Here is a 12,288-nt window from a genome sequence, read left to right as displayed (position 1 = left end):
TTTCACTTTTTGCATTTTTTCATCAACAAAGCTCTCCTGGTGTATGCTAGCCTAGACCCATAACACTTTCTACCATACTTCCCCCAAGTCACTACACTAGGAACAACTGTCCTCTGCTTTAAAACAGAATGTTTTGTGCCCGTTGTTCCAGCTGCCTGACACACTCCTCCCTTAATCTTCCAACGACTGATCTCAATTTCTTTTTCAGGTGTCTGAGCAATGGTCATCTCTGAGATACCTTTTCTGAACACATTGCCTGAAATACTCCCCACACGGCCAGTTAACTATCCTCATGATACTTAATTCTCTTCAGTTTCTGGAACTGTAAAGCTTAGCAAAGGCATTTGTCATGTTACACTGAAATGTAAGCTCCTTGTCATCTGGATCTGTGTAACAGGTGCTCAAATATTTGAAATGGTTGAATGAAATATGCCTTGATTAATGTTTTCAAGATGTTTGGTAGAGCCAGGAGGCTATGCGGGCATTATAAAATGGAATAAAAGAATCATGGAGCTTTATTCATGGAGCCTGCTGAATAGGATTATAACAGAAAAGGATTATAATAGGAAACAGGCTTGCCAGAATATTGGAAACCTGGAAGAAGATATACTTCAGTAATGTTTGGGCTCTATTTTCCCTTCATAAGGATATGGTCTCAGTGAAGCAGATTTTGATTCAAGAACTGTTCTGTACAAGCAGAGCACAGGGACCTATATTCAATATCTTGTTAAATTATAATGGAAAAGAATCTTAAAATTATATATATATACATATGCTGCTAAGTCGCTTCAGTCATGTCCAACTCTGTGCGACCCCATAGATGGCAGCCCACCAGGCTCCCCTGTCCCTAGGATTCTCCAGGCAAGAGCACTGGAGTGGGTTGCCATTTCCTTCTCCAATGCATGAAAGTGAAAAGTGAAAGTGGAGTTGCGCAGTCGTGTCCGACTTTTTGCGACCCCGTGGACTGCAGCCCACCAGGCTCCTTCATCCATGGGATTTTCCAGGCAATATATATATATAACTGAATCACTTGCCTATACACCTGAAACAACATTGTAAATCAACTATATTTCAGTAAAAAAACAAACAAAAAAAGAATTATTGGGGAAAAAATCTCCTTAAATGGAGGATGAGCTTCAGCACAGCACAAAATCAAGCTTTCCTACCTTCTCAGTATCACAGCAGATACACACCCTTACTGGGAGCTTCAGGTAGCTGCTTTTAAATATGCTGCATCTATTTCCCCTCATGGTGACAACTGGTTTCTAGTGGGTTTTCAGAAACCTTGGCAAATAAAATGAGAATTTAATTTAATCTTACAGGAGGTAAGTGTAGGTCTCTGGGTCGACCTTATCTGTTCCTGCCAATCCACAGCCAACCTTAAACTCTGCAAGGATGCAAGGTTCAGAAACTTAAGACTGTCCCAAGAGATTACAGAATGCTAGCTCAGTGCAATGGACTGAATGTTGTGATCCCCTCACCATTCATATGTTGGATCCTACCCACCTCCAATATGATGGTATTAGGAGGTGGGAACTTTGGGAGATAATTAGGTCACGAGAATGGAGATCTCATGACTGAGACTGGTGTTCTTCTGAAAAGAACCCAAGAGAGCTTTCTTGCCCTCTTTCTGCCACAGTGAGGATACAAGGAGAGGTTGGGGGCTCTGCAACCCAGAAGAGAGCTCTCACTAGACACCGAATCTGCTGGATCCTCCACCCTGGACTTTCCAGACTCCAGAACTGTGAGAAATAAATGTTTGCTGTTTAAGCCATCCAGTCCATGGTATTCTGTTATAACAGCCTGAATCAAGGCACTCTACAGCGTCTAGTGAAACTCTAGCCTAGTGTAGGACGTAGCTCTAAGTGAAATAAACTTTGCCCCACTGTAAAGACGTTGAAGTGAGGAACCATTTTCACTTAGATTTCTTCAGGGAGAGGACTTAAGAGAACCACTAAAATATACCTTCCTTATTGTACAATTTCTAAGTAAGATGTACAAAGGCTCATATTAAATAACTTATCTCTCCAACCAGGAGTCAATTTATTTTCTAGTCACTGAAAACATTTCCTCAAGCAACTATGAATTTATACACTTTTTAAAGAGAAACAAGGTGAAAAGGAAATGTCAATGCCTTCTAAAATGTTTCATAGGTAATCTAAGCTTGTTTTCACAATAAAGGAGTATTAACCTCTTTATTGAAGTTGATTTGAGGTAATTTTATGATTAAAATAAATGTAATTAGCATATTACATTAGATGGAAATGAACAGTTCCTCAGTTCTCTTAAAAAGGATTTGCATATAAACATATCTAAACAATTCTCAACAAGGTCACTGATAACTTTCATGACACTAAATTCAAATGACATTTTTTAGATTATATCTGTTTGTCCTTTCTTGTAGCTTTTGACATGTTTGATCATTCCCTTTTTGAAGTGTTTTCTTCTCCTTGATTCTGTAAGAGTACAGTCTCCTGGTTTTCACCCTACGTCACTGGAAGAAACTTATCAGCCTTTTTGCAGGTTCATCTTAATGTAACTGGTCATTGAATGTGGGAGTTTCTCAAAGCTTTGTCCAAGGCTCTCTCCTCTTCTCATGTTGTTCTTTCTCTCTAAGTGGGCTCAGATAAAGCTTCCAACTTTTAAACATTTTGGTACACAGAGAAAATGAAAATCTTTGTATAGATACTCAAAGCTGGAGGCCACTGGCCTAAAGGCTTCTGCTACTCCACAGATAGAGGATAATTAACATCTTAACACATGTATGTTCTATCTCATCACAATCTGTGTGGATCTGGGCAACTCTAAATTAAGATCCATGTATTTGGCTATCACCAATATGTGACACAATTTTATATTTTCAGCCCAGTCCTCATTATTAGCCCTGCACCCCTAGATCCAATTGCCTATGTGAGATCTTTTTTTGGATATTGGAAAGTACTTTAAATACATCATGTCTAAAACTAAGCTCATGATTTGTGTTCTTCAAAACTTGGTCCTCTTCTGGTATTCTCTATGTCTCAGTGTAAGCATACCAGGCTGTACAAGCCAGAGTTCTAGGAAATAGCCTGACACTTCCTTCTCATTCCTACATTTAATCTATCATCAGCCCCACGTCAGCAATCCCTAATGTCTTCTTATCTCTCCACCTCTACCACTACCTGAGTCCAGGTTATCATCATGGCATCCAGTCCCATGACTTCGTGGCAAATAGATGGGGAAAAAACAGAAACAGACTTTATTTTCTTGGGCTCCAAAATCACTGTGGTTGGTGACTGCAGCCATGAAATTAAAAGACACTTGCTCCTTGGAAGAAAAACTATGACAAACCTAGATGGCGTATTACAAAGCAAAGACATTACTTTAAAGGCAAATGTCTGTATAGTTGAAGCTATGATTTTTCCAGTAGTCATGCATGGATGTGAAGTTGGACCATAAAGAAGGCTGAGTACAGAAGAATTGTTGCTTTTGAACTGTGGTGTTGGAGAGGACTCTCAAGAGTCCCTTGGACTGCAAGGATACCAAATGAGTCAATTCTAAAGGAAATCAACTCTTAATACTGGAAGGATCGATGCTGAAGCTGAAGCTCCAATACTTTGGCCACCTGAAGAGAAGAGCTGACTCACTGGAAAAGACCCTGATGCTGGGAAAGATTGAGGGCAGGAGGAGAAGGGGACCACAGAGGATGAGATGGTTGGATGGCATCACTGACTCAATGGACATGAGTCTGCGCAAGCTCCAGGAGAGGGTGAAGGACAGGGAAGCCTGGCACGCTGCAGTCCGTGGGGTCGCAAAGAGCCGGACACAACTGAGTGATGGAACAACAAACGCTACAGGAGAAGAGCAAAGTAATACCTCCAGGAGGAATGAAGAGTCTGAGCCAAAGCAGAAACAATGCCGAGTTGCGGATGTGTCTGGTAGTGAAAGTAAACTCCGACGCTACCACAAACAATACTGCATAGGAACTGGAATGTTAGATCCATGAGTCAAGGTAAATTGGACGTGGTCAAACAGGAGATGGCAAGAGTGAACACTGACTTTTTTAAACTCAGTGAACTAAAATGAACCAGAATGGGCGTATTTAATTCAGATGATTGTTATATCTATGACCATGGGCAAGAATCCCTTAAAAGAAATGGAGTATCCTTCATAGTCAACAAAAGACTCTAAATGCAGTACTTGGATCCAAACTCAAAAATGACAGAATGATTTCAGTTCATATCCAAGGTAAAAAACTCAACATCACAGTAATCCAACTCTATGCCTGAAGCACTAATGAAGATGAAGCTGAAGTTGAACGGTTCTATGAAGACCTACAACACATTTTAGAACTAAAGGAAAAAAGATGCCCTTTGAAACACCGGGGACTAGAATGAAAAAGCAGGAAGTTAAGAGATATCTGGAGTAACAGGCAAGTTTGGCCTTGGAGTACAGAACGAAGCAGGGCATAGGCTAACAGAGTTTTGCCAAGAAAACACTCGTCACAGCAAACACCCTCTTCCAACAACACAAGAGAAGACTACATGTGGACATCACCAGATGGTCAATATCAAAATCTGACTGATTATATTCTTTGCAGCTGAAGATGAGAATCTCTATAGAGTCAGCAAAAACAAAACCAGGAGCTGACTGTAGCTCAGATCATGAACTCCTTATTGCCAAATTCAGACTAAATTGAAGAAAGTAGGGAAAACCACTAGGCAATTAAATCATGAACTAAGTCAAATCCCTTATAATTATACAGCGGATGTGACAAATAGGTTCAAGGGATCAGATTTGATAGACAGTGTGTCAGAAGAACTAGGGACAGACGTTCGTAACATTGTACAGGAGGTGGTGATAAAAACCATCCCCAAGAAAAAGAAATGCAAAAAGGCAAAATGGTTTTCTGAGAAGGCCTTATATATAGCTGAGAAAAGTAGAGAAGCAAAAGGCAAAGGAGAAAAGAAAAGATATACCCATCTGAATGCAGAGTTTCAAAGAATAGCAAGGAGAGAGAGTCTTCCTAAGCGAACAATGCAAAGAAATAGAGGAAAACAACAGAATGGGAAAGACTAGAGATCTCTTCAAGAAAATTAGAGATATCAAGGGAATATTTCATGCAAAGATGGGCACAATAAAGGACAGAAATAGCATGGACCTAACAGAAGCAGAAGAGTTTAAGAAGAGGTGGCAAGAATACTCAGAATCTAACTATACAAAACAGGTTTTAATGACCCAGATAACCATGATAGTGTGGTCACTCACCTAGAGCCACAGACATCCTGGAATGTGAAGTCAAGTGGGCCTTCAAAAGCACTACTATGAACAAAGCTAGTAGAGCTATTTCAAATCCTAAAAGATGATGCTGTTAAAGTGCTACACTCAATGTGCCAGCAAACTTGGAAAACTCAGCAGTGGCCACAGGACTGGAAAGGGTCAGATTTAATTCTAATCCCAAAGAAGGGCAATGCCAAAAAATGTTCAAACTACCATGCAGTTGCACTCCATTCACATGCTATCAAGGTAATGCTAAAAATCCTTCAAGCCTGACATCAACTATATATGAACTGAGAACTTCCAGATGTACAAGCTGGATTTAGAAAAAGCAGAGGAACCAGAGATCAAATTGCAAACATCCATGGATCATAGAAAAAGCAAGAGAGTTCCAGAAAAACATCTACTTCTGCTTCACTGACTACACTAAAGTCTTTGACTGTGTGGATCACAACAAACTGGCTTAAAGAGACGGGAATACCAGACCACCTTACCTGCCTTTTGAGAAACCTGTATGCAACTCAAGGAAGTAATAGTTAGAACTGGACATGGAACAACAGACTGATTCAAAATGGGGAAAGCAGTACGTCAAGGCTGTATAATATCACCCTGCTTATTTAACTGATATGCAGAGTACATCACGCGAAATGCTGGACTTGAGGAACTCAAGCTAGAATCAAGATTGTTGGAAGAAATATCAATAACCTCAGATATGCAGATGATACCACCCTTATGGCAGAAAGCAAAGAGGAACTAAAGAGCCTCTTGATGAAAGTGAAAGAGTAGAGTGAAAACCTGGCTTAAAACTCAACATTCAGAAAACTAAAATCATGGCATCCAGGCCCATAAGTTCATGGCTAATGGATGGGGAAAAAATGGAAACAATGACAGACTTTACTTTCTTGGGCTCCAAAATCACTGTGGACAATGACTGCAGCCATGAAATTAGAACGCACTTGCTCCTTGGAAGAAAAGCTACGAGAAGCCTAGACAGTGTAGCAAGGACATCACTTTGCCGACCAAAGTCCATCTAGTCAAAACTATGCTTTTTCTTGTAGGCATGTATGGATGTGAAAATTGGACCCTAAAGAAGGCTGAACAGAAAAGAATTGATGCTTTTGAACTGTGGTGTTGGAGAAGGCTCTTGAGAGTCCCTTGGACAGCAAAGAGATCAAACGAGTCAATCCTAAAGGAAATCAACCCTGAATATTCATTGGAAGGACTGATGTTGAAGCTGAAACTCCAATACTGTGGTTACCTAATGCAAAGTACTGACTCATTTGAAAAGACCCTGATGCTGGGAAAGATTGAGGGCAGGAGGAGAAGGGACAACAGAGGATGAGATGGTTGGATGGCATCACCAATTCAATGGACATCAGTCTGAGCAAACTCCAGGAGATAGTGAAGGACAGGGAGGCCTGGCGAGCTGCAGTCCACGGGGTTGCAGATAGTCGGATACAACTGAGCTTCTGAACAACAGCAAAGCAAAAGCTAGAAGACTTCTTGTGGCCTAGTCTCCAGTCATCCAGGTCTCTATTACAATATTCTGTGGCCTAAAAGCAATCACAATATCAGTCCAGATTCAAAGAGAAGAACTATTCTAGGAGTTGAATATCAAAAAGCATAGTTCTTAGGAGAGGAGGAAAGTCTTTGGAGAACATGAACCACAGCACCCTCTCTCCTCCCATTCTGCATTTCATCTCCTATTGCTGTTTCTGCTTTCACCACACTGGCCTTCTCTCTGGTCCTGGTACTCACCATCCTCTATCCTGCTACAGGCTTTTGCACACACCCCCCCCTTTTTTTTTTTTGCTTAGAGTGTTCTTTTGATCCCCAGTTTGACAAATGAACTACTGTTCAGTTTTCATACCTAAATCAAGTCTGACGAAAGCCTTTCCTAATCAGGCTAAATCTTTTCATGATATCTTCTATACTCTCAGGGCATGGGATATATTTTTAGCACTGTCCTCTTCCCCACTGCACTTTGTATTTGTCTGAATGACTATGTAATTTTTGTCTTAATATCCCCCACTAACCTGGAAGAAGAGCCATGTCTGTTTTTTCCTTTCTTACCACAAAGCCTGGCTAGTAGTCCAGTATTTATTTTCTGAATAAATAACAAACAGAAATAAACTACACAAATGAAATATCTCTGCATAACAAAGTACCCTTTTCCCTACAGAATTATAGTGAAGTAGATAATCACATTCCCATATTCCATGCATAAATAATTAGACAACCCAAATATAAACCATTTTTCACAGATGACGTCTCATGAATTTAGATGTCATATTCATTTGCCACATCCTATCTATAAAATTAGCAGATGTATAAAGAAAGCAAGTACATATAGCTAAACTGAATAAGTTTTGCGGTATGTTTCTAATCTCCTTTCAAATGAGGCTAAAACTCTTTGACTTTAATTTCTATGATTTAAAAAAAGCAGAAAAGTATACCAAATGGAGAGGTGATTTCCTACTCTACACAGGAATCCAGTACTGATAGCAAAGACCACTAGAAGCATTCTACTTAGAAACCCAGGGGGATTTGATACACAAGTGAAACGAGACCCAAATACGAACTGCCTCTCACAATATTATCAATAAAAAAGTGAAAGTGTCAGTCGCTCAGTCATGTCTGACTTTTTGTGACCCCGTGGACTGTAGCCTGCCAGCTCCTCTGTCCAGGGAATTCTCCTGGCAATAATACTGTAGTGGGTAGCCACTCCCTTCTCCAGAGGATCTTCCTGACCCAAGGATTGATCCTGTGTCTCCTGCACTGCAGGCAGACTCTTTACCATCTGAGCCATAACTTGTCTACAAGTAAACATTCTATCAAGTTTCTATTTGAAATGAAATATTTCATCTTCTGGTGGGATCTCACATCCCTGTTCTTAGAAAGTTACACAAAGGGTGGAAGGTTAAATTGGAGGAAATATTCACTGTGCTTAGTCATTCAGCTGTGTCCGACTCTTTGTGACCCCCATGGACTGTAGCGCACCAGGCTCCTCTGTCCATGAGGATTCTCCAGGCAAGAATACTGGAGTGCATTGCCATGCCTTCCTCCGGGAATCAAACTCAGGTCTCCCGCATTGCAAGCAGATCTTTTATCATCTGAGCCACCAGGGAAGCCAAATATTCACTAGTTATGGCTATTAACCCACCTATAACTACCCAGACTTTAAACATTTTTTTTTGTAGAAGTGGTTAGTAGCTGTAATATTCACTAGTTATGGCTTTTAACCACTTCTACAAAAATTTTTTTAAAGTCTGGATAATTATAGATGGTAATTATCATAAGCCAAAGTTCTTTATCAAAAAGTACGTTTTATTTCTGGTCTTTTGAATCCCAAGCCTCTCAACTCTGATTGATGTCAACTACTGAAAATATTTGGCCTAGTGAAAGACTGTTTCTTGCAATCGGAAGTGATTCAACCACGTTTGTACTTATGCTTTCTCCACATTACAGTGTGGATTCCGTGACGGCATGAATTCGGTTAGTTTTGTTTACCTAGAGCAATCTCTGGCACATGGTCCTGACCAATGAATTACTGAATGAGTGACTAGCACTGGTCTTCTAGAATCAGATCCTATGTATTTCGCAAAATATTTATCAATATTCTTATTTGTTATTTATTAAGAAAAAATATTTTGCCAAAAATTAAAAAAAAAAAAAGCCTTTTACTTATCATTTATGCTTCTTGCTTCCTGGGTATTATGCCATATAAAATTAGTGTTTCTAATTATCTAACTCGTCTCAATGACCAGTTAAGAAAAAAATTCTACAATAGGTGAAAAGAGCGTTTGGCTAAGTCAATTGTTAAGAACAAGACAACAAGCCCGAACTGGAATCACTTATGTAGACCTGGGTTCAACCTCTGGGTCAGGAAGATCCCCTGGAGAAGGAAATGGCAACCCACTCTTACCTGGAAAATCCCATGGTCAGAGCAGCCTGGTAGGTTACAGTCCATCAAAAAGAGTCGGACACGGCTGAGTGACTTCACTTTCACCTTTCACCTTTCATGCTTCTCCCAGAAATGAAATGTTAACCTAATCAATCAGGAATCTCCTGATCAGCACTAGTGAGACAACCTGCCTGATAGAGACCTGCCATCCTTTAAAGAAAAGTGACCTTGCCACAATCAATCCACTTTTTGCTAGTATAATTTCCCTGTCCCACTGCCTTTTGCCTATATCAGTCTTTAAACTTTGTATGGATAGCTCTCTGGAGTTCCTTTCTATATGCTAGATGGGAGGCTGCCTGATTCATGAATCAATAAATGAAGCCAATAAGACTTTAAAAATTTACTCAGTTGAATTTTATAACACATTGAATTTCTTTGATTGTTAAAAGTTTTCTGGAATAAAACTTCATTTTCTTAGTGCCTTAGCTGGAACTTTTACCTTAGTGTGTGATTTCAGAAGTCTTATCAGATTAAACAACTGCATGGCAAATGATAAAGAAATCTACAAGCAGATCCATGAGTATGACCATTTTTGTGGGATGATTTAGCTACTATTTGACTAAAAATTAAAAAAAAAAGATGCCAGATAGAAGGCATGAAAATCTGTTATAAAACAGTTTCTTAAATCTAAACTCTGTCTCTCAATAAACTGTCAAATATTTTCTTAAAAAGGTGACTTGATAAGTTGAAACAGTCATTAATAAGTGTTTAAACCTAATGGAGACTATAAAATTTAGATAATAGTAAATATATTAACATCAAATTTGCCCAGTAAAGGAAATTCCCCCAAGTGGTCCTCTAACACATCTTTAATGCTGGCCAACAAACATGACTTGCGGGTTTTCAGTGTGTGAGTATCTGTACAGTTCACACCTTATTTCTCAACTCATCAATCACACTAAATTATTCACAACTAAACATCTTTTTCCTTTGTCCTGCTTCTTGTTAAGTGTGGATTAAGAACTAGATTGCTGTTCTTAAAGTTATACAGTGCTAAACAGAAATTTTAAATACTCGACAAGTTCAACTTGCTCTACAGCTGCTCCAATTTCAGACTTGAACTTAGAAAAAGTTGTGTTACAAGAAACATGATCCACTCACATTTTCAAAAGCATTATTGTGTGCTTCCTTAAACCTCTCACATTTATCCAAAAAAGAGAGATACACAACCTACATTTGCAAGAGCCATATTTGACCAATCTTTTCACTAGTCTAAGTGTTTTTTCAGTCTAGCCTTCCATTTCCTATAACCCCTGACTCTGCTTTCCAGTTATCTTTAACTCCTGACTCCGCCTTATTTCTACTACAGGCTTAGAACAAGGATAGTTACTGGAATAATTGAATGGTTTGCTAAATAGATTCCCCCTCATTTTCTTCAGATCCCACTGCCATCAAATCTTTCTTGATTCCACCTTGAGAAAAGAAATAAAGAGAAATATGCAATGTTATAGAGTCCATTTCAGTCTTAGATATGCATCAAAAATATTCCATCTTGCCTTCTATTCCTTTGCATTTACGACTCAAATTAACACATACTCCTTACAAGCAGGAGTAATAAGGACAGAGGTTTCAGATATATTAGTAACGTCCATTCCTTTTGGTAAGGCAACTCCCTGATTGAACGGAGTATGGTAGAAGATGCATATTTTTTCAAACTAAGCCCTTTCAAGGACAGACGCCAAGGTTGAGCAGTACTCCCGGCTTCTCGGCCACCCAAAGGAACTGTGAATGACTACGGAAGATCTGCACCAAATCATCCAGATGCAGTTCAGGAGCTGCTGTGAAACAGCAAAGCCCAGCCTGGGAAATTCATGTCACATCCCGTACGTGGGTCAGAAGTGGCGAAGTACAGACACACAGAGCAGTGGATAAGACAGGGTGCACACGCACACATCCCATACCGGTGGGGAGGAAGGGGCGAAACACACATACACACACACCCCCCAAACTACACCCCGAGAAAGCCCCTGGGGGGCCTCCCGGGCAGGCGGGCTCCCCTTCAGGGGGCACCGCCAGCCTCCGTCTTTCCCAGCCTCCGCCTCCCAAATCGCGGTCTATTGAACGTCCGAGGCTTCTCCCCTGTGAAGTGGAGAGGTGCACGCCGGCCTTACCTCGGGGGCTGCTGTCCTGGAGGTACGGGGGCGCCGTGGGAGTGACACTCCCCGAGTGGGACGCGGACAGCAGCGGCGAGCGCTCGTCCACGCCGTCAGCAGCCATGACTGCGGCAGAGGCGGCCGCGCAGGCCGAGTCCGCGGCCCCTGGAGGCGGTGTCGGCGCCGCGGCCGCTCGGAGGACCGGGCTGTGTCACACGGTAGGAGGCGGCGGGGCGGGGCGGGGAACTGGGGGCGGAGGAGGGCGGGGTGCGGAGAGGGGAGGGCCCACTGGGGAAGACCGCGAGGGAAAGGGGCCAAGTCACCGAAAGCACCGAGGAGCTAATGGAGGCAAGGGCTACCAAAACCTCAGAGGAGCCGAGTGGGATGCAAGGGTCACCAAAAACACAGAGGAGCTAATGGGATGGAAGGGTCAGCAAAACCTCAGAGAAGCAAGTGGGATGGAAGGGCTACCAAAAGCAGAGGAGCTAAGTAGGATGCAAGGGCTACCAAAACTTCAGAGGAGCCGAGTGGGATGCAAGGGTCACCAAAAACACAGAGGAGCCAAGTGGGATGGAAGGGTCACCAAAACCTCACAGGAGCTAAGTGGGATGCAAGGGTACGACTCTTTCCTCTTTGTACTTGACTTTTCCTTGGCTAAGGAGAAAGAAGGGGAAAGAGGAAGCCTGTATGGGGATAAAAAGGCCTGTGGCTTGATGACAGGAAAACTACAGCCAGCACAAATCCACGTTTAACTCCTCCAGGGCGGAAAGAGGAGTTCTTTGCTGTCAAACTTGCTGCGGTTATCTGAAGAGACCATATTTAACCCTAAGAAAGCTTAGGGTTATGAATTCCTTCTCGAGGGCTGCTGGTTTTGTCGGGAAATCATTTTTCAACCTCTGATAGCTAAGAGGAAGTAGATTTTTGGAGTATCAGTGCCATTCCCTGCTTTTCCTTGTTAATTTTTAAATATGTTTG

At 41.4% G+C, this 12,288-nt stretch overlaps 1 protein-coding gene across 1 annotated transcript in view; it reads right to left on the bottom strand.

Moving 5' to 3' along the window:
- Nucleotides 1-11,520, bottom strand: part of PIP4P2 (phosphatidylinositol-4,5-bisphosphate 4-phosphatase 2) — a 73,938-nt gene extending 62,418 nt beyond the window's left edge. Inside the window, exon 1 of the mRNA XM_019974051.2 lies at nt 11,332-11,520. Coding sequence (XP_019829610.2) covers nt 11,332-11,437 — 106 coding nt within the window. The 5' untranslated portion in view covers nt 11,438-11,520. The remainder of the gene's footprint in view (nt 1-11,331) is intronic.
- Between the last annotated feature and the right edge of the window lie 768 nt (nt 11,521-12,288).

This window comes from Bos indicus, chromosome 14 (genome assembly GCF_029378745.1).
Source record: "Bos indicus isolate NIAB-ARS_2022 breed Sahiwal x Tharparkar chromosome 14, NIAB-ARS_B.indTharparkar_mat_pri_1.0, whole genome shotgun sequence".
Classification (NCBI taxonomy): Eukaryota; Metazoa; Chordata; class Mammalia; order Artiodactyla; family Bovidae; genus Bos; species Bos indicus.
Note: the sequence above shows the minus strand (reverse complement) of the source record. Positions and strands in the feature narration are given on the sequence as shown.